Source organism: Camelus bactrianus, chromosome 34, assembly GCF_048773025.1.
Source record: "Camelus bactrianus isolate YW-2024 breed Bactrian camel chromosome 34, ASM4877302v1, whole genome shotgun sequence".
Classification (NCBI taxonomy): Eukaryota; Metazoa; Chordata; class Mammalia; order Artiodactyla; family Camelidae; genus Camelus; species Camelus bactrianus.
The window spans coordinates 4379194-4403325 of NC_133572.1; the positions used below are offsets into that span (position 1 = coordinate 4379194).

General features: G+C 54.4%; 1 protein-coding gene across 3 annotated transcripts in view; it reads right to left on the reverse strand.

Moving 5' to 3' along the window:
* Positions 1–24132, reverse strand: part of VWF (von Willebrand factor) — a 114414-nt gene that overhangs the window by 16586 nt on the left and 73696 nt on the right. For all 3 annotated transcript variants that reach the window (XM_074357439.1, XM_074357438.1, XM_074357440.1), the window contains 15 exons: positions 21585–22963; positions 20076–20192; positions 19854–19994; positions 19413–19556; positions 16946–17110; positions 15675–15718; positions 15216–15393; positions 14020–14240; positions 12635–12827; positions 12130–12471; positions 10213–10412; positions 4076–4178; positions 3651–3725; positions 1830–1934; positions 526–731 (listed from right to left, as the gene is read on the reverse strand). In XM_074357439.1, coding sequence (XP_074213540.1) covers positions 526–731; positions 1830–1934; positions 3651–3725; positions 4076–4178; positions 10213–10412; positions 12130–12471; positions 12635–12827; positions 14020–14240; positions 15216–15393; positions 15675–15718; positions 16946–17110; positions 19413–19556; positions 19854–19994; positions 20076–20192; positions 21585–22963 — 3613 coding nt within the window. The remainder of the gene's footprint in view (positions 1–525; positions 732–1829; positions 1935–3650; positions 3726–4075; positions 4179–10212; positions 10413–12129; positions 12472–12634; positions 12828–14019; positions 14241–15215; positions 15394–15674; positions 15719–16945; positions 17111–19412; positions 19557–19853; positions 19995–20075; positions 20193–21584; positions 22964–24132) is intronic.

Sequence of the window (24132 nt, forward strand, 5' to 3'; positions counted from 1 at the left end):
GAGCGGGGACTTAACACACGGGCTGCCTCGATCCACTTTCACTGCTGCCTTAACTGCATTTAACCTCTTCCTGTGTCACATGGAGAGTGGTACCCTAATTCTCAGACCCAGTAATGTCCTTGGACATGGAACGCACCCACGCATAGCCCTCTGTCCCATCAGGAGTGGTTGAAGCTGCTCAGTAAATATTGGATGGATGGGTAGATAGAAATTAACAAATGAGCATTAGCTAGTCTCTAAATAATGCAAGCGATCATATTATTTCCTTAGTTAACCTACAGAGAAGTTCTTTAAGTGAGGATCACGTCTTGTACCTTGTTTGTCACCTCAGCGCCTGGCCATGCTGAGAGCAGAGCAGACCCTCTGCAATTACCTCCTGAGCTAACCGGACCTCCGTTCAGGCTGAGGCGGAATGCTGACTGTGCCCCCGCCAGGCCACACAGCACTCGGTTCAGGCAGGGAGGCAAATCTTCCAGGAGGAGCAGGTGTCTGGCCATCTGCCAGCCAGAGGTGAGCAGCCCCTACCTTGTCAGGGAGGCAGGTGGTCATGGTGCAGCCGCAGTCGTTGGTGAGGGCCGAGGCCAGGTAGCCCAGTGGGCAGCTCACGGTGGAGCTGACGCAGTTACAAGCACACTCGTACTCCTCGCAGCACTGGGTCTTCCGAAGGGCTGGTGTCCGGTGCGGGGGACAGGAGGGCGGGGGCCCCGTTTGGCACTCCTCCTTCCTGCAAGCTGAGGGGCGGCATGAGGTGATGCCCTGGTCCTGCACACTGGGCACGGCACTCAGCCCGGGTTCCCAAGTGTTCAGCGAAAGGTCCCAGGGAACTCTAGCTCCTGGACATTAAATCTGAAATGCGCGCGAGCCCTGCTCAGAAGCTGCGGGATATTCAACCAGTCATACTGAAAACCAGCTCGTCTGCAGGAAAATAAGGACATTAATCAGTAGGAGAAATGTGAGGCTAGTTTGATGGAGGAGAGGTGAAGGCTGCTCAGTGCCCCCTCCACTGTCTCCCAGCTGGGTCCTTCCGGCTGTGGACTCCCACAGGTGCCAGACATGGAGTCCCTAAGACCAGAGAGGCTGGGCACGCAGGTGCCGGCTGGTGTTCGCACAGGCTGGCGGCTTGCGTGACCCTGTCCCCACCCTAGCAGCTACAGCAGTGACACCCTACAGCTTCAGGTCCTCCAGCAACGTTGAATGAAAGAAAGACAGCGATCCTGTCCAATCCGCAATGTCACGTTATCAAGGCCGAATCCCGCCCTGCGCCTGCCTGTCCCCAGCCTCCTTCAAACACACCGTGCTGGCCCCCACTTGAGGGCGTGCATCTAGGGACTCAGGTGAGCATCTAAATCCACAGGACAAGAGGAGGGTGTTCTCGGTAGCTAAATTTGGATAGAATTCGGTTTCTTAGCATGTCTGCCTTTAGTCCATCCCAATGCTTACATTGCAGTATTTAGAAATCAAATACACAAACATACAGAGGGAGAAAAATCTACAAATTTGTTTGGGAATAAGATCCAGTGATGAAGACAAACCGCAGGAACACGCCCTCTGCTCCGTGGCCTCCGGGAGGGAGGATGGGAGTAAATGGAGACCTCGTCACGGGCCCGCTGCCTCCTCATACGGCCCAAGAGCGGGGAGCCTGTCACCGCGCCCACACTCGGGGCCCCGTCATTGCAGCAGCAGCTGGGAGGTTCTCAGAGGGTTCCGGGCAGGTGTGATCTCGCCCCTTCTGCTCCAGACACACCCCCAGCCCAGAGTCAGCTCACAAGACACAGGACAGGAGAGAGGGACCGCACCCCACCCTCCCCGTCTGCGGAGGGCGGACTCACCGCAGGTGAAGTTGGGTCTACACTCGCCGGGATTGGTCAGCATCAGCTGGAGGCCATCGGCACAGGGAGGCACCAGGGGCAGGTCACAGGTCACCAGGTCGCACACTGAGGGCCGGGAGAGAGGGATGCACACACCGCTCAGCGAGGCTGCTCTTGTCCTATTGTGAGTGGCCTCTGCACTACATCCCTGCTCACACGGACCTCTCCGGTTTCACGTACATGGTGATGATGAGATGGAGGTGGAGATGCAGACAGAGAGAGCTGATGACAGACAGATAGGGACCCCAGACCTCGGCCAAGTCACTTGAACACTCTGGACCTCAGGATCATCTTCTGTAAGGTGGGATGTCTACTTCACAGGGTCAGTCTCCATGTCGTGAAATAATGAAGACAAAGTGCTTGGCACATTGGAGAAGCTTAAAAATATCCATCAAATGAGGGCCTTGAACTAAATGACCCCCAGTTCCCTCTACTGTGAACATCCTAAGATTTACTTTCCATAAATTGCTCTCAAGGCAGATCCATCCCACCAGGGGGCATCTGCTTATCCCTGATAAATTTCATCAGCATGAAGAACTGTCTCAAGAATACGAAAATGAATACATGTATGTGCGTGTGTGACTGAAGCATTATCGTGTACACCAGAAATTGACACATTGTAAACTGACTACACCTCAATAAAAAAAATTAAACAAGAAGAACTATCTCAGATTATTTCTTTTCTAGATCCTCAGTCTGTCCCTTGATCCATCTGCTCTCCCTCAAAGGTTCGTATGGCCGCAAATTTCACTTGCCCGTGCTTTATGGCTTCATCTGTACAATCAGAAACACACTGGACAGGACAGGGACAGGGCGCTAGAGGTTTCTGGCCTGTTAAGCATAATTCCATCAGCTCTGGATTCATTTAATTATACCGTTATTCAGCCCATTTTGCACAATGTAACTTGCAAGCCTATAACAAACCCCTTTGACAAATAACTTGCTGAAACCACGGTGCCCATGTGCGGCCTCCTCTGCGGTCACTTTGGCAGGACTGGTTCCTCAGTAAATCCCTCGCCCTCCTCCCACCAGTGATCACTCCGTTCTCTGCAGGTAGAGCTGATGCACAACATTATGTGAGCCTCAGGCGTACAACACAGTGAGTCACAATTTTTAAAGGCTGTTGCTCCAGTCACAGTTACTGTAAGACACTGGCTGCCTTCCCTGTGCTGGACAGTACATCCTTGTATCTTACTTATCTTATACACAGTAGTTTGTAGCCGTTAACCCCCTACCCCTCCCCGTCTCCCCACTGGTAGCCACCACTGCTTTGTTCTCTGTACCCGTCACTCTGTTTCTTTGTTACGTTCACCAGTCTGCCGCATGTTTCAGCCCACACGTAAGTGATCCCACACACTAGCGTCTGACTTACTTCACTAAGCATGCTACCCTTCGCGTCTACCCATGTCGTTGCAAATGGCAAAACTTTCATCTTTTAATGTCTGAGTGGTGTTCCATGGTAAGTGTACACCGCATCCTCTTCAACCAGGCATCTGCCGATGGGCAGTCAGGTTGCTTCTGCATCTTGGCTATTGCAGACAGCGCTGCTGGGAACACTGTACCCCACCGCTTTTCATGCTCTGCAACCTTACACTCAGTAAGTCCCTGCAGGGTTTTTCTAGGAAGCAAATTGTTTTCCAGAGGCTACTCTCTCCAAGTTTTGGAAAGTCCACAGCCTGCTCCCAACCACCCGTGACATCGGTGGCATCGGTGGTACCCCTGGCTCCCCGGGGCGGGGCTGGGGAGGGACCTGGAGAAAGGCCGGGGGGAGGGGGCACGTACCACACTCGTACTCGGGGCAGCACTGGCGCGAGCCCTGGCGGAGACGGGCCACTTCACACGGGCCGCACGCGGGAGCTGGGGGAGAAGAGGCCGCAGGGGTCAGGGAAGTGGGTAACGGTACACGCTGTGGACTCTGGCCCACAGGCACCCAGCACAGGCCCTGCAGGGGAGGAGTCGGGCGTGGGCCCTCTGACCGTGGGTCTCCCCACTGTGTCCTGCTGTCCCCCTTGTGTGCCCTCAGGAGACCGAGACTGAGGGCCAAGGTGGGGACGGGGGCAGGCTCACCCCAAGAGCTCCACCCCACGTGCAGGCAGGGGACCCCAGCCCAGAGAGGCGAAGAGGGCGGGGCTGGCAAGGAGACATCCACATTTGGACCTAGTCCACCAGGTCTGAAGACGGGGCGCCCTTCGGGGAGGGGCACTCACCTCTGGCTGTGGGGCAGGGCTGTGCCGTGCAGTTGACCCTCTGCCCGCTAAGACACATGCAGATCTGGCAGGGCTGGTGGTCCGGGACCCACGTTTCTAGGAACTGAGGGGAAAGGAGGTTCAGAGAGGAACCAGGGCACTGGGGACACAAAGCCCAGGCCTTCATGGAAGTCGGGTCCCCCCAACCTCTGGCTTGGTCTCCTGGGATGGGGGGCAGAGCCTGAGCCACGCCTGTGTCAGAGCCCCGCAGGTGAACCCGGGCAGGCTGACAGATGCTGTGGGGTCCCAAGAAGGAGGGGCACCAGGGGCGCCTGGGGAGACCAGCCCCCACCGCTTCATACCCTCAGGAAGGACAAACCCCAGATTTCAGAAAACGTGGAGCTCTCCTGCAGCCTTCTCTGATGGTGGCTCTAAAACCAAGCAAGGCCAGAAGTGCGAATTCCCGTTTCAGCCCGCTGGCCACCTCCCAAGCCAAAGGAGAGGCTGGGATGCAGCTTGGAGAGATTCCAAGCATTTCTGCAGTTGATTTTAGACTGTGGAGCAGGGAGAGTTGAAGCAGGGACAGCAAAACTTTCAGAATCGTGACATTATTGGGGCTGGGTGTGATTTTTGAGACCCATGTGCATTTCCAGGCGAGGTTCCTCCCAGGTGGTAAAGCGACGCTCTCAGGGCTGCACGCACCCCCACTACATGAGGGCTTCGAGGTCAGGGGGCCGCACCCCACTGCGCTGCTGCCTGGCTCCCTCCTGCCCGCCTGCCTCTCTGGATGGCCCGGGACGGGAGGCAGTGACAGCAGAGCCCAGACGGGGTCTCCCTCTAGACTCGGCCATCACGTGAAACTATGGTTAAATCGCCCCTGAATAAATGCATTCGTATCCAGCAGCTCAAAGTCCACTAAAAAGTTCCCAGGTCAAGAAGATCTCGCTTATTCCATCGGCTTCCCGGTCAGCATCAGTAGCTGAGAGGAAGGAAACAAGTGATCGCCGAGTAAACCCCCTCCTACGAGCTGCCCACCCTGCATCCTCGGAGGGACTAAACCTCAGGTGCAGCCCCTTGGCACCCTCCACTCAGTCCACACACACGACAGCCCCCGCCCGTCGAGGGCAGGTGCTGCGTGGCAAGATTTAAGGGCTTTACGTAAATCACTCATCCAATCCCCGCCGCAGCCCTGCGACCGAGACATTCTTACTATTGTACCCACTTGTCAAGTGAGAAAACTGAGGCACTTGCGAGGGGTCACGTCGTCACAGCACAGAGCAGACACTGGGACCCACAATCCACCCTCCCCCAACAAAAAGCACAGAATATACATGCTTTCAAAGTGCACAGAGAACATTCTCTAAGATAGACCACATACGCGGACACAAAAGAAGCCTCAGCAAATTAAAGAGGATAGAAATTATTTCACGTGTCTTTTCTGACCACAGTGGCATGAAACTAGAAAGCAACCACAGAAAGAAACGTGGAGAAAAAAAAAAGATTGCATGGAGACTGAATAACAGGCTGCTAAAATCCCAGTGGGTCAACGATTAAATCAAAGAAGAAATTTAAAAATACCTTGAGGCAGAATCCGCCTTTGTTTTAACACTGGGCTCTGCTGCCTCCCAGTAACAAGTAGCATTAAATACGTTCGAGGTGCTTCCCTTACTCGCTGTGTCTTCCTTCCAACAGCCCTGCAGATGAATACGACCGTGACCTATATCAGCCAGTGATGACTCTGAGGCTCAGGGAAGGAACCCGGCCAGCTGGCACAGCCAGGATGTGGCCCCGGACACCACGTGCTCTCTCTCTCTCCAGACTGCCACCACCGGGCACGGCACGGACGCTGTGGGGCTGTGAGAGGGACCGGCACTGAGCACACAGTCCCAGCCCTCAAAGTGACTGACGTGTAAGCCGAAGAAGTAAGACTCAGCCGTGAAAAGTTGAGTGAGATCAGTAAACTGCGACAGGGCCACACCACGGGATACTGCTCAGCCATCAGAATAAACCCTGGACCACACGACAAGCACGGATCTGGAAAGTGTGATGCTGAGTGAAAGAAGTCAGACAAAGAGGAATAAACACTGCATGATTCTACTTCTATAAAATTCCAGAAAACATAAATGAATCTATGGTGACAGGAGGCAAACCAGTAGCTGCCTGGCGGTGGGAGATGGGGGTCGGGGTGTATTAAAAAGGGGCATCGGAAAACTTTTGGAGGTGACAGGGATTTTTGTCATCTTGACTGTGACAACAGTTTTCTGGGTGCACACTTGTCAAAACCCACCAAATTGTACATTTATATTTGGTGCTATTTACTGTCTGTAAACTCTACTTCAATAAACCTGATTTTTAAAAAAATAAAAAATAAAAGAGCCCTAGAGTGCAAAAAAGAGTTCCCTAGGGGTGGGGGCTCCTGAGAGGCCTCAGGGAGGTACACCTGTGAAGGGAGGGGAGGAGCCGGGCAAAGGGAAGGGAGAGGAACTCCAGAAACGCCCTTGGGGGTCCTCCCCGTCCACTGCAAGAGATTGTGCTGAACTTGGGCAACACGCAGCCTTGAGGCTTTGCAAGCAGGACTCGCCTCAAAGGGAAGGGAGTTAAACAGGGACAAGCTTGGCACGAGTGAGCAGGTGCAGAGGGTGGGACGAAGACAAGGAAACGAGAAGAGAGGCCGCAGCAGCTGCTGTGCCAGCTTCTCCAAGAGGCTGGGGCGGCCCAGGAGGGGCACAGGGCGCTGGACTCAGAGGCCCGGAACAGGGAACCCGGGCAGAGTCGGGGAGCGCGGGGGCACCTCTCCCATCCCCACCCTGCCTCCTCCCTGCTCTCTTACACTGAAGGTTGATGCCCAGAAAACGGTAAATCGTGGCATCTTTATTTAGAGTTTTAAATGGAAAAAGTGATGAGATAAGAAAGGAGATATATATTTATATATTGGGGTTTTTTTTCCCCGTTTCTAAAACTGAACTTTAGACACTGAAAATTCAGAAAGAAATAATACGACTTTCCAACTATCTTGGGCAACATCACAACAGATGACCAAGAGCAGGTGTTGAACCTCCTCCTTCAGGGATTTCTGTTTTCCCAGTAAGTTTTAATGAGGCAGGAGACAGAACCTATGGCCCCTGAAAAAGCCCTTTCTGGCGAGGGCTAAGCTGCTAGAAGCACCGGCAGCCAGCTCTCCAGCCGCACACCTGGCGGGTCGTGCAGCCAACCGGCCAGCAGGTGGCAGTCTTGCACCAGGACGAGCCGACCCCCGGGAGCCCCATCTCTGCCCCCGGGTTCCGGGGGGCCCAGGCGTGACTGTACCTGGGCAGGAGAACAGGTGAGAGAGTTGGCCGGAGTTAAAGGCTGACCAACGATGACACAAGAACACCTGCAGAGAACGCGGCAAGGGACACGTGAAGCCTCCAGAGCCTGAGGTCGCAGAAGGGACTCGGCAAGCCATCGTGCGCCGCCCTCCACGGCCCGCGCTTGCGGGGAGACGCGATCTAACGTCAGCGCTGAGCCCGCGGGGCACCAGGCACCAGAGAGGAAACGGAGGCTCAGGCGCGACGGCCGGGTGAGGGAGGCGTGGACCCGAGCAGGAGCAGTGACTGCCCTGCACTTGGTGGCACCCCACCCCAGCCCCACCCCCATCACCGATGGCGAGACAGCCTCTGGGCCCCTGGATCCCTTCTGAGCCCCTACAAAGACTCACATCTTCAGAGTGCATTTTGTAAAATAAACAAGAGCTATGGAAACTGGTAAATATTTTGCCTTCCAAAGTTCCCGCAGGAGATTTATACCCTGGGTTTATTTCCCCGAGGAAAAGTTTTCTAGGCTGTACTTTCTCAGTTTAAAGAAAATTCATTTAATGGAAATGTTCTTCATATGAGGGTTTGATTCTTTCTCTGCTTTGAAAGTAAAAGCTGAAATCACAGATGGCTGGATATCTGTTTTCGTCCATTTAAATTGTATTTTGTGAAACAACGAAAACCGGCTGTGTTCCCTGCATAGTTTTTTATTAACTAGTTTTATGTCACTTGATTTTAAAATACATTTATGAGACTTTTCTGTGTCCAAAGTTCTGCACTATTTGGATGCACTCTTCACAAGACTCCGAGGCATGTTCCAATGTGTTGGACGAGAGAGGAGCAGCGAAAGGGGAAGAGGGTCAGAGGGGAGGGGTGGGGAAGGGGGGGTGGAGACCCTAAGATCAAATTCACAAGCTTCCTGCTTTCAGGACCCTGCAGACATCTGACACTCATGGAGCCAGAAATGCAAACTTGAGCCTCCTTCTCATCACAGATGCCAAGGAAGAGGAGTGGAGACCACTTCTGCCTCCCTCTGAGGACACCCTGCCACCAACAGCAAACACCAGCCTGAAGCTACCGCTGGGTGTCACACCACGTGATAGTGGTGCACGTCACCTGAGCCCAGCGGGAGCCACGAGCTCTGCAGGTCAGGTTTTGTCCACTTGTTTGGGGAATATTATGGTCCAGTTGAAATCCAGCAGTAGAGGGTGACTGGGCTTCCCTCCTAGTTTACCTGTTACCCTGTGAGAACAAACAGGATCCACCAGGACAAAGCCCACAACAAAACAGAGTCGATGGAACCATCCAAGTAATAGCCTAACGGACGTCCTGCTTACACGGACACCCGGGCAGCTCAGAGCTCAGCTCACAGTCCCCGAGAGACCAGTGGCGGGGCTAGGACACTGTGGGGCGACCTGGAGTGGTGAATCGGAATCCCAGTGTTATCACCTCATGTCATCTGAGCCTGTTTCCTCATCCGTTCAATGGAACGTGTGATAATTACCCTACGGAGCTTTGCGGACAATCATATGAAATGGATGTTCCCTGGCTTATGTCAGGAACAGAATAGTTTATTACTAGAATTACTGTTTTCATCATTCCCCGGGTTGGTTAGCTAGCGTCACCATGAGTTCTCCTTGTAGTGATTAAACATAGTGCTAAGTCACCCCACCTGGTCGACTTAGGGATTAAGGTGCTTCCTGGGTGATGGTGGGGATGGTAGATCTTGGGTGCAGACCACGATCATGGACCACATCCTCCTTTGCTAGAAGCCAAACGTGCTCCCCTCTACCATGCTCTGCGGTATCACCTCCAGGATGAAGGACAGGACCACTCCCCACATTCACACGTCCACAGACACACGCTGCCCCAGGCCTGACAGTGTAATGTTGGCAACTCTGGAGACAGGACTGCCATCTGAGGCCAAGATGAAGGAGTTTGGTAAACAGCCTTTCAAAATAATGACTCCTAAAAGGCTGAAAGGATGGATGACTTCCAAGCAAATCAGCCCAAAGGAGACCTAGCAAAAGGGAAATTTCATATATCAGAAAGAGCAAGCCTTTTGGAGTCAGACAGATCTTCAAATACTGACTCCAACCTCCAACTCCGTCACTTACAAACTGAGTCCATGGGCAAGGTACCAAGCTCTCCAAGCCTTCGACTCCTCGTAGATGTTCTGTACTTACGAGATGATGTAACATACACCAGTGTGTCCTGTGGAACCCTAGTCCGAGGAGATGCTGCGTGCGCGCGCGCACACACACACACACACACACACACACTGATGCTCACACTCACTCCACCACACAGACAATTCCATGGTCTCATTAGTCTGAGAAGCTGGAGATGCTCTTCAACACCTGCAATGTACCTGAGCTCATTAAAAGCTCTAATAAAAAAACCAGTCTCACTTCCTTATTAGCTCGTGTTCTTTAAACCTTCTTGCCCACAGGTAACCATTAATACCCTGCCTGCAAAACACACCTTAGAAAAACGCTGAAATAATGAACATGTCATGCTTGGTACAATGCAAGGCACACCCCATGTCTTAATGACGGTAGACACCACCATGTAAAATACTCTTTTCCCACCCCCTCCTGGGTTCCTAGCATTTGACTTACGGGACTGTAATGACAAAATCAATAGTAGCAGTGATGCGTCCGGTGTTTGATCACACAGCTAACACATGACAGACCTGGGATTTGAACCAAGATGTGTCCGACTCCAAAGCCATTATGCCACACACCCTGTCCCTCGGAGACCCCTGCTGCCAGGGTTGGAAGGAGCCAGTCACCGGTGAGCACGGCCCCCTACTGAACCCAGAGGGAAGCAGCCCCGCGGGAGGCGAGAGAGCAGGGCCCCTACCTGGTGCCGGGTTCCATCGTCACCGACACACTGGGTGCAGGCCTCCTCGGGGACACAGCCGCCTTTCAGTATCACCTGGTGCGGGGGGCAGAAGCAGCCTTCCGAGGGATGGTCCCCGCAGGAGCTGGAATTGCCCTCACAGTGCTGGGGGCAGCGGGACTCACAGTGGTTGTACACCAGGGACGGCGGGCAGGACACAGCTGCAGGGGGAGAAGGGGGTCAGTCTCGAGGGTCCGCGCCCACCAGACAGAAGCAGGCACAGCGACTCAAGGTGGGGGACCCTCTGACAACCTCGCTGCGGCAGAAGCGGCTGGGGTCCACCGATTTTCACTCTCCCCGATGTCCGTAGAAATAGGCCTTTAAGCTGGTGGCACGTGACCGCCCATAACACAGGTGACATTTCCCAGCCTCCCTTGTAGCTAAGTGTGGTCCTGTGACTAAGCTCTGACCAGTGAACAAGTGCAGACTCTCAGGGTAGCTTCCGGGGATGGTTTCCTGTCAGACAGCTGTGCCTTCGTCCCTTTTCCCTCCTTCCTCTCATCCGCCGCTTGGAACCTGGATGTGATGGGGAGAGCTCCCTCCTAAACCATGAGGAAAGGGCACACCCAGGTGAGGGTGGAGCGAAAAACCGGACTCCACTTTGAGACCCAGAAATAGCTGGAGCCAGCTCCCTCTGACCAGCTGTGGGACAGAGAACTTCACTTCTCGCCTACGTGCAGCCAAGTTGAGTCCCAGCTGACGATGTGAACCTGTGTGCCCTTAGGAAGTTTCATGGTTCTTTTCTTTGAATGCAGGTATGTTTAATGCTTTAAAAATCCTCTTGAACTCAGACAGGGATCCGCAGCTCTGAAGGGCTGCCTCGGAGAAAAGGTACCAAGGGCCCACTTCCCCCAGCCGGGTCCTGCTCAGCCCCGCCCTCCCATTTTCACGGTGCCAGGGCAGATGGTAGAGAGGTTTCCAAGGATTTAGAGCACCGAGGATTTTCCTATAAATGCACAACAAATTGCCAGGAGGTAGATAAAGACATTAATAGGCAGAGAAGGTGCGGTCAGTAACTCAGAAGCTAACATTTCCCCCTGCAGGCAGACCGGAAGGAGGCAGCATCTTCCATACGGACTCAGAAAGCCAGCACTTGAAGATGCCTGGGAGTCATCTAGGCCGACTAGCTCACTCTGAGATGCAGACACTGAGGCCCAGAAAGCTGAGGAGAATAGCTGAGGCCCAGCTGAGCTGGGACAGGGCGCGCAGCCCTCCAGCCCCGGGCGGAAGCTGTGACGGCACTAGAACAGTAAGCCGTGAGACTCCGAGATGCTTGTACGGACTAATTTCCCTCAGGAAAAAAAAATCAGGGATCACATTAGAAACCGAGGGTGCCTTCAGCGCCCCCTGAGGGCAGGAGCCACATCTGACTCAGTTTGGGGATCCCCCACACGGTAAATCGTAAATGTGAAGTCCAAGCGAGGAAGCCGAGCTGGGGGAGGTGTCCGCACAGCAATCCTGGGCTGCTTGGAACTAAGCAGCCCAGGTGGTGTTCAGATGGCGAATTCCCCTCACATTCCAAAACCCCACCCCGGCCTGGCCTGCTCTGCGAGCCCTTGCTGAAGCTTGCTGAGATTCCAGCTTCAACGCGACTGGTCGTTCTGCACCTTGCTGGTGGCTGGATGTGTCTGACACACTAAAATCACATTTGTGTGAACTACAGAAATACTTATAGAAAGGACCACGCTTTCATTTACGTAGGAATTCTACATCCAAATGCTTATGCACCTGCCATCTTATCTGATCCTATGGAATCTTAGGAAATGCAGCCGTGTTGATTTTCATTACACAAATAAAGAAATGTGAGGCCCAGAGAGGGTGAGCAGGCCAGCTGTCAGCTGGTCTGCACAGCACTCAGGGGCACCCATGGAGACTCACCGCAGAACTCAGGGGTCCTCCAGTCAACACACACCCCCTTGGTCCGACAGAGGTGGGCGTAAGAGGCGACTGCCTCGCACACTTTCTCCTGGTGGCAACTCTCTTGCTGGCAGATTGCATGAAATGTGGCCGGAGCCACAACCTTGTGGCACTCGGCAAACAGTGCTGAGAGGATGACGTGGCAGGGAGAGGCCCCGGGTACAGGACACTGCTCCTCGGGAACCGACTGGCACGTCTGCCCCGGCTGCTGTACCGTCCACTCCTGGACCAGCGTCCTCCAGTCTGTGGTGACCGTGCCATCCTTCAGCATGAAGTCATTGGCCCCGTTCTCATCACAGATCCCTAGAAAAACAGGAAAGACACAGTTGGGAGGCCAGGGTACCAACCCCTTGATGCTAAGACCCGGCCATTCTCCATCCCTGCCGACCTCTGAACCTCGCTACTGGACGAGTAACAGAGCAAGGAGGGTTTATGTTAAAGAGGAGAGTTGAGAAGATGTCCTTACCACAGAGACCGTACACCTTCGAGGCAAAGGTCTTCGGGCTCAGCTGCAGCTGGAACTCATTGTTTTGGGGGGTGAAGGTGAAGATGTGGCCGAGATGGTTGAATCTGACCTCATACATGATGGTCCCATAGACACTGACCTCCAGGTTCCCACCCGTGTAAGGGACAGAGACCAGTCTCCCATTCACCTCCACCTGCCCAAAGAAGAAAACAGCCCATCCAGAGTCATGGCAACGAGGACTCCTAGGATTTCACTCTTAGCCTCTTCCTGAAGTTCCCAGCGGGCCCTACACACTCGACTCTGCCGTTATCCACAGACCCGGATGCTTGTCAGCAGCTCTTCTATGATAAAAGGGCTTTGCAGAGCTTGGCAGGAGAGCAGGCTATTACAGTGCTGGACAGACAGCCGTGCATCTGCAACCCAAGAGCCCCGGGCTTCAGGGGAACCTTGCGTCTACACACACTCGGCAGGGAAGGATGACCCCTCCAGACGGGCTGGGGACATCACCATTCTGCCAGCTCATCAGGGCCCCGGCCCCAGGAACGTCTAATAGGACTGCTTTAAGAGTTTTGCTTTTTAATCTCATTTTATCTTATTTTGCTCACTGGCTCTTCGGAGACACCACTATATACATCATATCAAACATATTCAAGTGAACTCACATCCCACAAGGAATATAATTTTTGCTGTAAAAACTTGGAAGGCTTTCTAGCCTTTTGATTTTTAAATTTTTGGCTACGAGCAACCCATTTAATACATGATGAGCTGTGATTTTTTTTTCCAGCAATTACTGAGCCTGTTCAAGAATTCTTGCAAGGTGAGAAGATCTAACCTATGAGTTGGTTTTGCGTGATGGAATATTTACAATTTCTAAATGAACGTGTGAAGAAGTCGGCATAATGTAACCTCTTGTAAACGTCTAATTAAACATAGACTTTTATCAGTTTTGCAGTCTTCCTTTCAAATTTGGGGGCCACACGTTTTGTTTGGACCCGAGGTATTTTCACGGGCCCTGATCCAAGCCCTAAATACTTTCCCTTGGAAGGCTCGCAGGCCCTAGGCACTGAGCTCATGACGTCTGCTGGGTAACGCGCACTGCCGTCAGCCCCGATTTTCTACTAGTGCCAGAAACTGGCACTAAATTCACAATTTAATGCTACCTGAAACTGACCCTTTCTTCCAATCTGGGCCCAGAACAACATGAAGTCCCAGCACAAGGGGCACGGCGGGAAGCCCTCCCCTGCGAAGGTCGTGCTCTGCTAATCAGGTAGAAGGCCGAGTCCCTGACGGAAGCATCAGCCAAAACCAGCTGCCCCCACGTCGGCGTGGCTCTCCCAAGGTTCTGCTGCTGCCTCTCCAGGGGGCCCTCGGAAAGCGCTGCTCACCTGCATGTCGCTGCGGAGCTGGATGGAGAGGCCGTCGTGCTTCACCTCAATGGCTGTCACGCAGGCCTGCCTCGCCCCAGTGCCGCAGGCACCGCTATGGAGAACCACCTCCAGGTCCTGCTCCTTGCTGTGAAACAGGACATACGAGCAGCTGCCAGTCAGCTTGAAATTCTGTCCGTCAAAGGTCACGATGTGCCGGGTAGAGCTGCCGGTGCACACACCTGGGTGGGGAGAGCACACAATGGATATGATACCGTCCAAACTCCCTTACGTGCAGAGAGCCAGGTGTCCCCAAGTCGCGCACGGGAAACCAACGCTGAGAGCTGAATGGCCCTTGTGAAGCCATGCGGTCTCTTCCTCCTTTTTACAGATTTAGGAAACTGAGATTCTGGGAGGTGGAGTGGCTTAGGGAAATGACACTTGGCCATTAAATATTTTCCTGGAGAAGGTTTAAAAGGACAAGTATTACATTAAAACGTGGCAAATTACAGAACCATACTTCCAAAACATTTAAATGTGAAAATTTAATGATCTACCCTGCAAGGATGCCTTGGCCCAAGAAACAAAGCTAAGTTCCGGGGGTGTTACGACTCGCTGAAACCATGAGGTCATGATCTCACTGTAAAGAACACAGTCCTTTCAGCTGCCAAGTGACTAATGGTACAAGTGGCCATGTCAACTTGATCCCTGAAGAGATGGTGCAGGAGAAATATTCCTGAAGCCAAAACAAATGGTCGGGTCTCAGCACGCCACTCGTCTGCCACTCATTCACTCACACAGTCAGCAGGTCCTCAAGGTTCCTATTAAAACACCACTTGGGAAGACTAACCGTCTTGCAGCTACAGCAGATGATTCCATAACCCCCCCACTGGAAGGCATGATTTGAAAGCTATTCTTGGACTTATACGGAGTTAGGGATGAGTTTTCCAGCCAAACCATGACCACATCAACAGCAGTGGGTGAATGGAAACCCGAGAACTGAGAGGCCGAGGCAGCGGATCAGCGAGGCCACACTAACGTCCCTCGCCCTCAGCCAGGCTCCGGTGGCCTCCACCCGCACAGGTGACTGGGGATCGAGGCAGCACAGGCAGTGTGGTGGGGAGGGAAAGGGGGCTTTGGGGCGGTCACCTTCTGCACAGTCAGGCTAAAAGCACCACTCCCTTAACACAGTCCAGCTGGGGAAACAAAGGACTCACAGGGGCAGGTCCAGCGGCAGCCACAGGTCTCCTCCACCCGGATAGGGGACTGGCTGTTGGGGCAGGAAGGCCGTGGCCCCTGGTCACAGTTGACCCGATGGCTCTTCAGCAAGGTCTGGCCATCTGGCAGGCAGGTCACTGTGTGGCACTGATCCGGCAAGGTCCAGACGTCCCCGGGCTGCAGAGAAAGAAGCAGATTCAGGCAGGGACTAGAATGAGGCACTTCGACATCCACCAGGCAACTGACCCCTCAGAAGACAAGGAGACTAGGACGTGGGCCTAAATGGCAAGAAGACAGGATGCCGGAGATGAGATTCACCACCCACTTCCCCCAAAAACAAGCTATAATGGTCAGAGGGAGCAATGGACCAAGACCACAGTGGGAAAAGGTAACCTGGGAACAAGGGCCCCAGCACACATTCCAGATCTTTCCTTCAAAGTTAACAGAAAGGAGCTTACCCTCCTCTCACCCCCGTCCTCATCCACGCAGACTCTGACGAACTCTGAAACAGACCCAAGTCAGGCCTCCGCTCCCCACCACCCAGACATCCCGAGCTGCTCGCAGCATCCGCGCGGGCCGCCTGGCCAGCCCCGAAGTCGGACTGACTCTGAAAGGACTGTGCGTGGGTTTAGCGGCGGGGGGTGCAGGCGCACGAGATGCGGGGCGGACGTGGCGCGGGCCTCCGGGCATGCCGGGTGCTTGCTAGTGACAGCACAGCCAGCACGCCAGGAACCACGAACCCCGCCTCCCTTTCCCCCTTCCTGCGCAGACCGGGGCCTAGTGAGCGGAGGGGCACGAGGCAAGAGGCTGAAGGCCTGAGAGGGAGCTTGCAGACTCCTCCCAGGCGAGCCCTCAGCTCGTCGAGAAGGGCGAGAACTCTGCACTGGGTTTTGACCCACAGCCAATTACATTAGGAAAATACGTAAAACTAGGTTTGAAAAAAAAAGGTGTAGTTAAAAAAAAAAAGATTCTCATCTTAAATCAACTTAAATGATGGCAATATGATGGCAGAGTCTATGTTGCTGTATTTCTTTTTTCCCTTATCTTTTCATTTACAAAAATTAGTTTATTCTTAGTTTTTTCTTTGGGGGGGAGGCAATTCCATTTATTTATTTTAGCGGAGGTCCTGGGGACTGACCCTTGAGCGTGCTAAGCACACGCTCCACCACTGAGCTCTACCCTCGCGCCCTTCATTTCCTTTTTTTTTTTAAATGAAGTTTATGGCTGATTTACAATATTGTGTTAGTTCTCAGATGTGCAGCAAAGTGACTCATATGGTTTTTCAGATTATATCCCATTCTGGGCTACAATAAGATGCTGAATACAACTCCCCGTGCTCTACAGTGAATTTTGCTGCTTTCCTGAAGCCCTCTCTGCCCACGCTGCGGGTGAGGATGGCACGGGGAAGAGGGCCCTGATCTGAGGATGCTGGGGGTCCCTGCTTCCGTCCTCACTTCTTGGTCTGACAGCCTCTGCACAGGCAGGCGTGGGCTTTCTCTCACATCTGAGCGGACAGCTGGGATGGAAGAAGGCCCCCACACACACAGCTTTCTTACGGCCTCCTGGAGGTTTGTCACACGACCTCCCACGAGTAGAAACTTACAGGTCCTGGTCTAAGAAAGCATCTTCACTCCAGGCCAAATCTTGTGCCTGGGCACCCCACGTCTCTGGAATGGGTTTTGTTTTTGTTTTTGTGTTAAGAGGGACACAACAGATACGTAAGACTCACCAGAACACAGCTTGTGGTGGAAGGAGTCGCCCAGGGTGACCATGGTGGGGAGGTCTTCGATTCGCTGGAGCTTCAGCACGTTGGAGCTGGCCCCTGGGCCTGCCAAGGTCCTCAGCTGGGCTGGGTCGTACCGATCCCCAATTCCAATGGGGAACACTGCCACTCCTAGAGTTAGCAAAGGAGCAAGAAGGGGTCTGTGTCAACCTGCTTCAGAAGGAGCTGGCATGAAGCTGTACCCAGCATATGTATAAAGCTTCATATTTCCCAGACTGGTCACTTACACCGACCCCGTGAGGAGGTCGTTTGGTCAGTCAGCAAACATTACCGAGCTCCTACTCTGTGTCAGGTACTGTGCTAGGCAGCGGGGATACAGTGAGCCAAGCAGGTCAAGTCCCTGTCCTCATGGAGCTTACACTGGGGACAGCCAGACAACAAATACGCAAATAAGTAAATACCTAGTATTTCAGATACAGGTAAGTGCTTAGAAAAAAAACAAAATGGGTTAAGGGGGATAGGAGTGACCAGGGGTAGGGGTGAGGGTTATTGTTTCATACAAGGATGCTGGAGGTGTGTTCAGGGAAAAGAAGAAGGACAGAAGGAGCCAAGAGGACATTCTGAGCAAGAGACAGTGCATGCAAAGGCCCAGGGGCAGAAGTCTGACTGCACAGGCCAGGGTGGCTGGAGCAGAGCCAACAGTGGGAGAAGAGCACAGATCGCACAAAGCTTCAGACACCACGGGCAGGACTTAACGTGTTATCTGAGCAGAATGGGAAGCCAGCCGAGCCTTTGGAGCAGAGCAGTGACATGAGTGGCCGACTTCAATTTTTAAAGGGTCAGTAAGCTGCTGTGTTGATGACGAACTCCAGGGGACAAGGGTGGAAGCGGGGGCTCCAGGTTAGAAAGCCGTGATGATCATCCGGGTGAGAGACGATGGGGACAGTGGTGGGGGTGGCATGGAGGTGGAGGGGCTCTCCATGTATTCTGAAGACGGAGCTACAGTGTGTGGCTGGATGGGATGGGGGTCTGAGAGAAAAAGGGGAATCAAGGATGCTGAGGTTTGGGGGCTGAGCAACTGGGAGGGTGGAACCGCCATTTTCGAAGATGGGAGAGACCGCAGGGGGAAGAGACCTTGGGTGGGAAGGTCAGGAATTCAGTTTCCTGAGTTCCTGGTAGAGTATTTAGGTGAGAGAGCCAGGCTGGAGACAGGAACTTTGAAGTCAGTGCTGCTTAAGTGTATCGAGAGCATGACACTGAATGAGACCAGGGGTCGGAGTACAGAGGGAAGAGAAAAAGTCACAGGACGGAGCCCAGGGTACGTGCATCCACAGACGAGAAACTGAGGCCTTAAATGGGTAAGTGACACGCCCGAGATCACGTCTGTTGCCTCCAGACCATGGCTGCTCCCTTTCCTGACGAAAGTCTTTCTTTGGATTCTTGATACTAAAAGAGAAAAGTCTCCATGCTGAAAAGACCCCCAATTACTCCTCCAGAAAGTTCCGGGTATCTGCAGTCTCCTGAGGATGACTTTTGGCTGGCAGCTTTTCTGCTCTTGTGAGCTGGTCCTATCACCCCAATACACACCCTTTCTAGGGTCTTCTTCCCACAAACAACAGATTTCACCAATATGTCACATTCATTCAATCAACAAACATTGAATGGGCACCTATTTTGTGCATCAGGTACATATAATACAGAAATAAGCAAGGTTTTGCCCTGGCTCCAGTTTGTGCAAAAAAACCAGACAGGTAACAAATAAAAGCAAAGTGGTTTGTGCATCTGGAGTGGTTCAGAGAGGGTGCAGAAAAGGGAGTGAATAACTCTCGGTAGGACGTCAGAGGAAAGACAACTCCCGAGCAGGGTTCTGAAGGATGAGCCGTTCTCCCGGTGGAGTGAGAGGACGTCCTTCCACTCACCCAGCCCTCCCGGCACGACACCACCAGCCCGGCTCATGCACTGTTGGTGCTCACGAGGTCCTGGGCCTGGGGCACACCCGCCTCCACCCCCTTCAAAGCAGCAGCCTCGGTCTCTCGTCCATCCAGCGCCCCCAAGCCCTTAGGCTGGTACTAGACCAGAGCTCTGAGCACAAGAAGGTCCCTGATGGTTCTCGAAGCCATGGAATGACTCACTCTAGCCTCAGACACATTAGAGTAGGGAGACGCCAAGGCTGCCGCCACTACAAAAGGACAGGAGTGGAGGTATGACCCACCCCTGGATGCACAGGGAAAATTTGGAGAAATTAAAGGTTACAGTCCAAAGCATGCAGACAAATGAAGGATAAATACGTGTGTACCACTGTTTGGTTTCCAAATAACACAGAGATTGGGCAATTTCCAGGTGTTTGAAACCAGGCCAGAGTGGGAATGAAGCATTTAAAATCAGGTGGGGTCTCGGGAAGTAACGGCCGCCCACGAGCAGTCCTCCAGCAAGCTGGGGCCGGGGGTCTCAGGACAGCTCCCCGGACACTCACGGTTGGATCTGGCGGCAGCAGCTGCTTCATCAACCGAATCCACGGAGGCCTCCGTGACCAGGATCACCACCGCCTTGGAGGCGCCGGGCCTGGCACCGTGGACCTCGGAAGTGACGTATCGCACCGCAAAGGCCAAGGCAGCCCCTGAGAATGGAGAACGGGCCGCACAAGTCAGCTCTGACGTGGGGAAGGGGCTTTCGGAGCAGCTGGGCATCCTATCTCGGGGTGGAGCCTGAGGTCAAGGAAACGGAGCGATCCAGAGACTCAGAGAGTCTCCCACGCGAGGGAGACAGGGAGGGGGCCTGGTGGGCATCCAGGTCCTCACTTTACGGGAAAGAAATCTAAGAGCAAGGAGCCAAGCGGCTGGTCGGGGTCACTTGGTCACTTATGCCAGGAACCGGACCAGACGCGGCTCCTGCGCACAGCCCGCAACCGCGTTACCGATCTGGCTGGGGCCGCCCTCCCGCTGCATGAGGTCCACGAGGCTCAGCAGGTGGCCTGCCGCCTGGGCCACGTCCCACGGCACGTCAGCGGTGGTGATGCTTCCGTACTGCAGCACGGACACCTGGGTGAGCTGAGGCCCTGCGGCGGGAGAGAACACGGGCGGAAGTCACGCTTCGGATCGGGGAGCCCCAGAAAGACCCCTTCGGGCGCGTCACTCACCTATATTGGCTTTTGAAATGAAATCCTTGGCGAAAGTCTTCATTTCATCAAAGTAGGAAGCTGGAGAGCTGGAGGAGCCGTCGAGGAGGAGGACCACGTCCAGGGGCTCACTGCAGGCTGCAGAGAGACCAGGAGGGGAGCAACCAGGGCCACTGGGGGCAGGCACCGGGGCCCCTGCGGCAGACGTGCGTTCAGTGGGTGTGCAGGGCACAGCCAAGCCAGCAGCACCGCAGAAGGGAGATGTGTCCTCCCCACCCCGGTCCTGCATCACTGCAGACTGCGCCAGGCAGGAGGGAAGGGGGCCGCATTCGGAGGCACTGGGGAGACTCCAGCTCCAGCCAAAGGCAGTTCAGAAGCCTGCAGACGAGAGCAAGCGGCACTCTCTCCCTCGGTGTCAGGAGGCTGCAAACCCTCCAAGGCTCGAGTGAAGTACTGGGCATAAAACAGGCACACGGAGCAGCACAGCCCTGGGAAGTGGGCTTGTGAGTCCTCGGGTCTCACGGGGCAGGTGAGGAGCTGGAGGGTGTTCCAGTTACATACACCCAGTGCTTAGGCGCAGGGTCACGGTCGTGGTGAGGAAACATCCTCTGGCCCAAACGCCACTCTGAGACCTGATAAGGTGAGGCTGTGGCAGAAACACCACAAGAACTCAGATAAATCTGTGGCTCTGATTAAAGCAAAAAGAAAGAAGCAAAGACAGAGATAACAAGCATGAGGATCAAGGGACATTAAAAGAAGGCTAGTCATTCTGGGATGGTCCCGAACACACCAAATAAAGATGTCCAAGAACCAGGGATCGGGGAGTCATTAGCATCGGTTTACAGGGCCATACCAAAAGCAGTGGTGACCAGCCACTTCTGAGCACTTGCTACGTGCGGGGTACTGTTCCAAGCATTTTACAAGTAAGTACTATTGTTATCGCCATTTTTACAGACAAGGAGACTGATATTCACAGAAGCAATTGCCCCCAATTACCCTCAAATGATTACCAAGATAACTGCCAAAAATGACTCAGCTAGGAGGTGACAGAGATGGATGCAAGCTATGGCAGTCGGGTTCCAGAACCCGACCTGGCTTTGCCCCAGGATTGTCAGCGACTTAGAATAATCTTATCCACCTAGCGAGGTCAAAAAGCTGACAGTCACCAAATTTAACAGGTCGCCTCCAAGCAGGGAGTGGCACTGGTGGGGATGAGGCTATGTGATAGAGTCAGACTTGTATCTTTTTTTTTCTCCATATCCTTGGTATTGCTTAAATTTTAACAACAGGTTTGCATTACCATTGAATTTTCAAGCACACATGATAAGAAGCAAACACAATCCTCCAGCAAAAAAGGATCACAGTTGCCCCTTCCTACCTGGGAGGTGAGGACACACACATACTCGGAAGGCAGGGGTCTGAGCGAGCACAGAGCAGGGAGGCCAGGATGAGAACCTGAGACTCATCGCACCTCCACCAAGGCTGCCCCCAGCCCTCCCAGGTCCTCACCCCCACAAAGCGCCCGCGTACCTGGGGCAGGGGAGAGGGTGGTGAGGTGCGGCCTCTCTTCGGAGCAGCACCTCTGTAGCACCAGATCAGGAGCCTCTCGGGGGAGCATCTCAAAGTCCTGGATGAAGATGGGGGCATTGGGCCAGCCGATCCTCTCCAGTTCCTGCCTGTCCACGCTGGGGCCCACTCCGATGGGCACCACCTGGATGTCCCCTGGCATCCGCCTGATCTCGTCCGAGGCAGGGTTCCCTGTGACCATGTAGACCAGGTTAGGCGCCTGCTCCCGGTCCCCCTCCCTGGCCGAGAAGCTGTGCTCGGTCAGATACTGCAGGGCCAGCCCCGTATTGGTCTCGTTGCCGCCCTGGTAGCGGATCTCCCGCACTCGCTGCAGGACGTCCCCCGTGGACTGCGCCTTGCTGAAGGAGTACTCCTCAGCCACCGCGTGTGAGTACTGCAGCACAGCGACATGGACGCTGTCCTGGCCCACGTCCATCTGCCGAATCACCTCCGCCACGAACTCTGTGCTCCTGTTGAAGTTGGCCTCGCCCACCTTGTCTGACCCTTCCAGGACAAAGACCACATCCAGGACCACGGAGCACCTCCGGGGTCCCGCCATTGAAACCCCCAGGAGCTCGGGACCCACAGTGACCTGCGCCACGTGGGGGTGCGGCGTCGGGGCGAGCACTTCGGGGGCGAGGTCGCAGAGGTAGCCGATGATCTCGTCCCTCCACTGCTCCAGCTCGCCCACCCCGCCAAGCTCGAAGGCCTTGTTCTCGGGGGCCTGCTTCTCAATGAAGCGGACCTGCTTCAGGTTGGCGTGGGGACCGATGCCCACCGCGACCACAGAGACCTTCTTCTTCTTCAGGCCCTGGACGTAGCGGGCAAAGTTCCGGGACAGCTTGGCGGGCTCCTGGCTGGCCACGAGCAGCAGGACCACGCGGGAGGCTTCGGGCCGGTCGATCTTGCTGAAGATCTGGAAGAGCGTGTACTTCAGGACCTCACTGGTGGAGGCCACCGCGCTGCCCGCGTACTTCACCTGGCTGGCGATGCGCCGCAGCTCCGAGGGTCGCTTCCGGTCCCGGAGCGCGATGTAGGCGTGGGAGCCATCGTGGTACTCTACCACGGCCACGCGGATGCGCTTCTGGGAGATGTGCAGGCGCTCCATCGTGCCTACCACGAAGTCCTTCAGCACCCCGAAGTCAGCCTCGGACAGCTTGTTGGAGCCGTCCAGCAGGAAGACCAGGTCCAGGAGTCTGCTGCACAAGAAGCTGTGCAAGGGCGGCTCCGGGGTGTCCTCCACGTACGAGCTGGTGGTGCTGGCCGGGCCTTCGGTGGGGGGTGCCTCCAAGCCCCTCAGCTCCCCACAGGCTTCACAGGTGAGGTTGACACCATCACAGTGACTGCAGGAGGGGGAGAAACCAAAACCGTCCGGGAGGAACCTCCGGGAACGTCTCGGCCCAGTGAACCCACGCTCCCGTGGATGGCTCAGTCCCCACCCAAGAGGGACAGCGGTTTTTAACACGCGTGCCCAGTACCCCGGGAGCCCCCTAGACACATGCACACTTCCCCTGAGTCTTGAGTCCCTTGAAAGCCAAAGCTTTCACCCACCCTAGGACCTGAAAAGGAATCTTTCTTCATTCTCGGCGACTCACACAGCCATTCAAAGTTGATTTATTGTCAACCTACGTCTCTAGCCACGTAAATATTTAACTTTTATCCAAATCTTCTTCCAAATATCTCCAAAGACAAATACTGCTCTAAAATGTCGACGCTGACCAGGCCTTGTAAATGTTCTGCCGAAGATAAATGTTTCTCAGTATTTATTACAGCAGGATCTAAGCTGCATGACTTTTAACCCGAGAGGCCATAAGGAAGAGAGGAAAACTGGAATTCAGTCACTCTGGGGAGATGAATAAAGATTCAAAACTCCCAGCTTTACCTGGTAGAACAAAGTATTGGGGTGGTATTCGGGGGACCCCAAGATGTCTGACGCAGAAGGACAGTGACTCATTCTTTCCAGACATGTGCTCTGCACTCACCCCATGCCAGGCCCTCGGCCACGCCCCGCATCCAGCCCCAAGCTCCCCACACAAATTCCTACCCCACCAGGCCAAATGTCCAGTCCCCCGGTCACTGCTTCCTTTCTCCAGTGTCCTGAAAAATGGCAGTGTCCACCAGACCACGGGAGAAGTCAAGGGGGCTGGGGCGGAGACCCAGGCCACCTAGAACCTTGTCCACGTACCCTCGGCCTTTGAGGTAACTTGCCCTCAGCGCCCAGTTAGGCGGAGGGGACAGCAGTGCCCTGGGCCCTAGGGAGAGTCCCCTGTGGCATGCCTCCCAGTGATGTCCCCAGCCTGCTTTGGGACCATTGTCCACGCCTATTGGCAGCTGCAGCATGTACCCCGGTAGCCGCCATCCCCATGCGCCCGAGGAGGGAGGCAGTGAGAGAGCTCTGTGTGCTCAGAACCCCCAGCATGTTGGAGTCACCCCGTTCTTTATTCCCGACCATCTCTCTGTTGGCACAGGGAGGCAGGCAGGCAGTTAATTCCTGCCTCCTTGTGGTCCACAT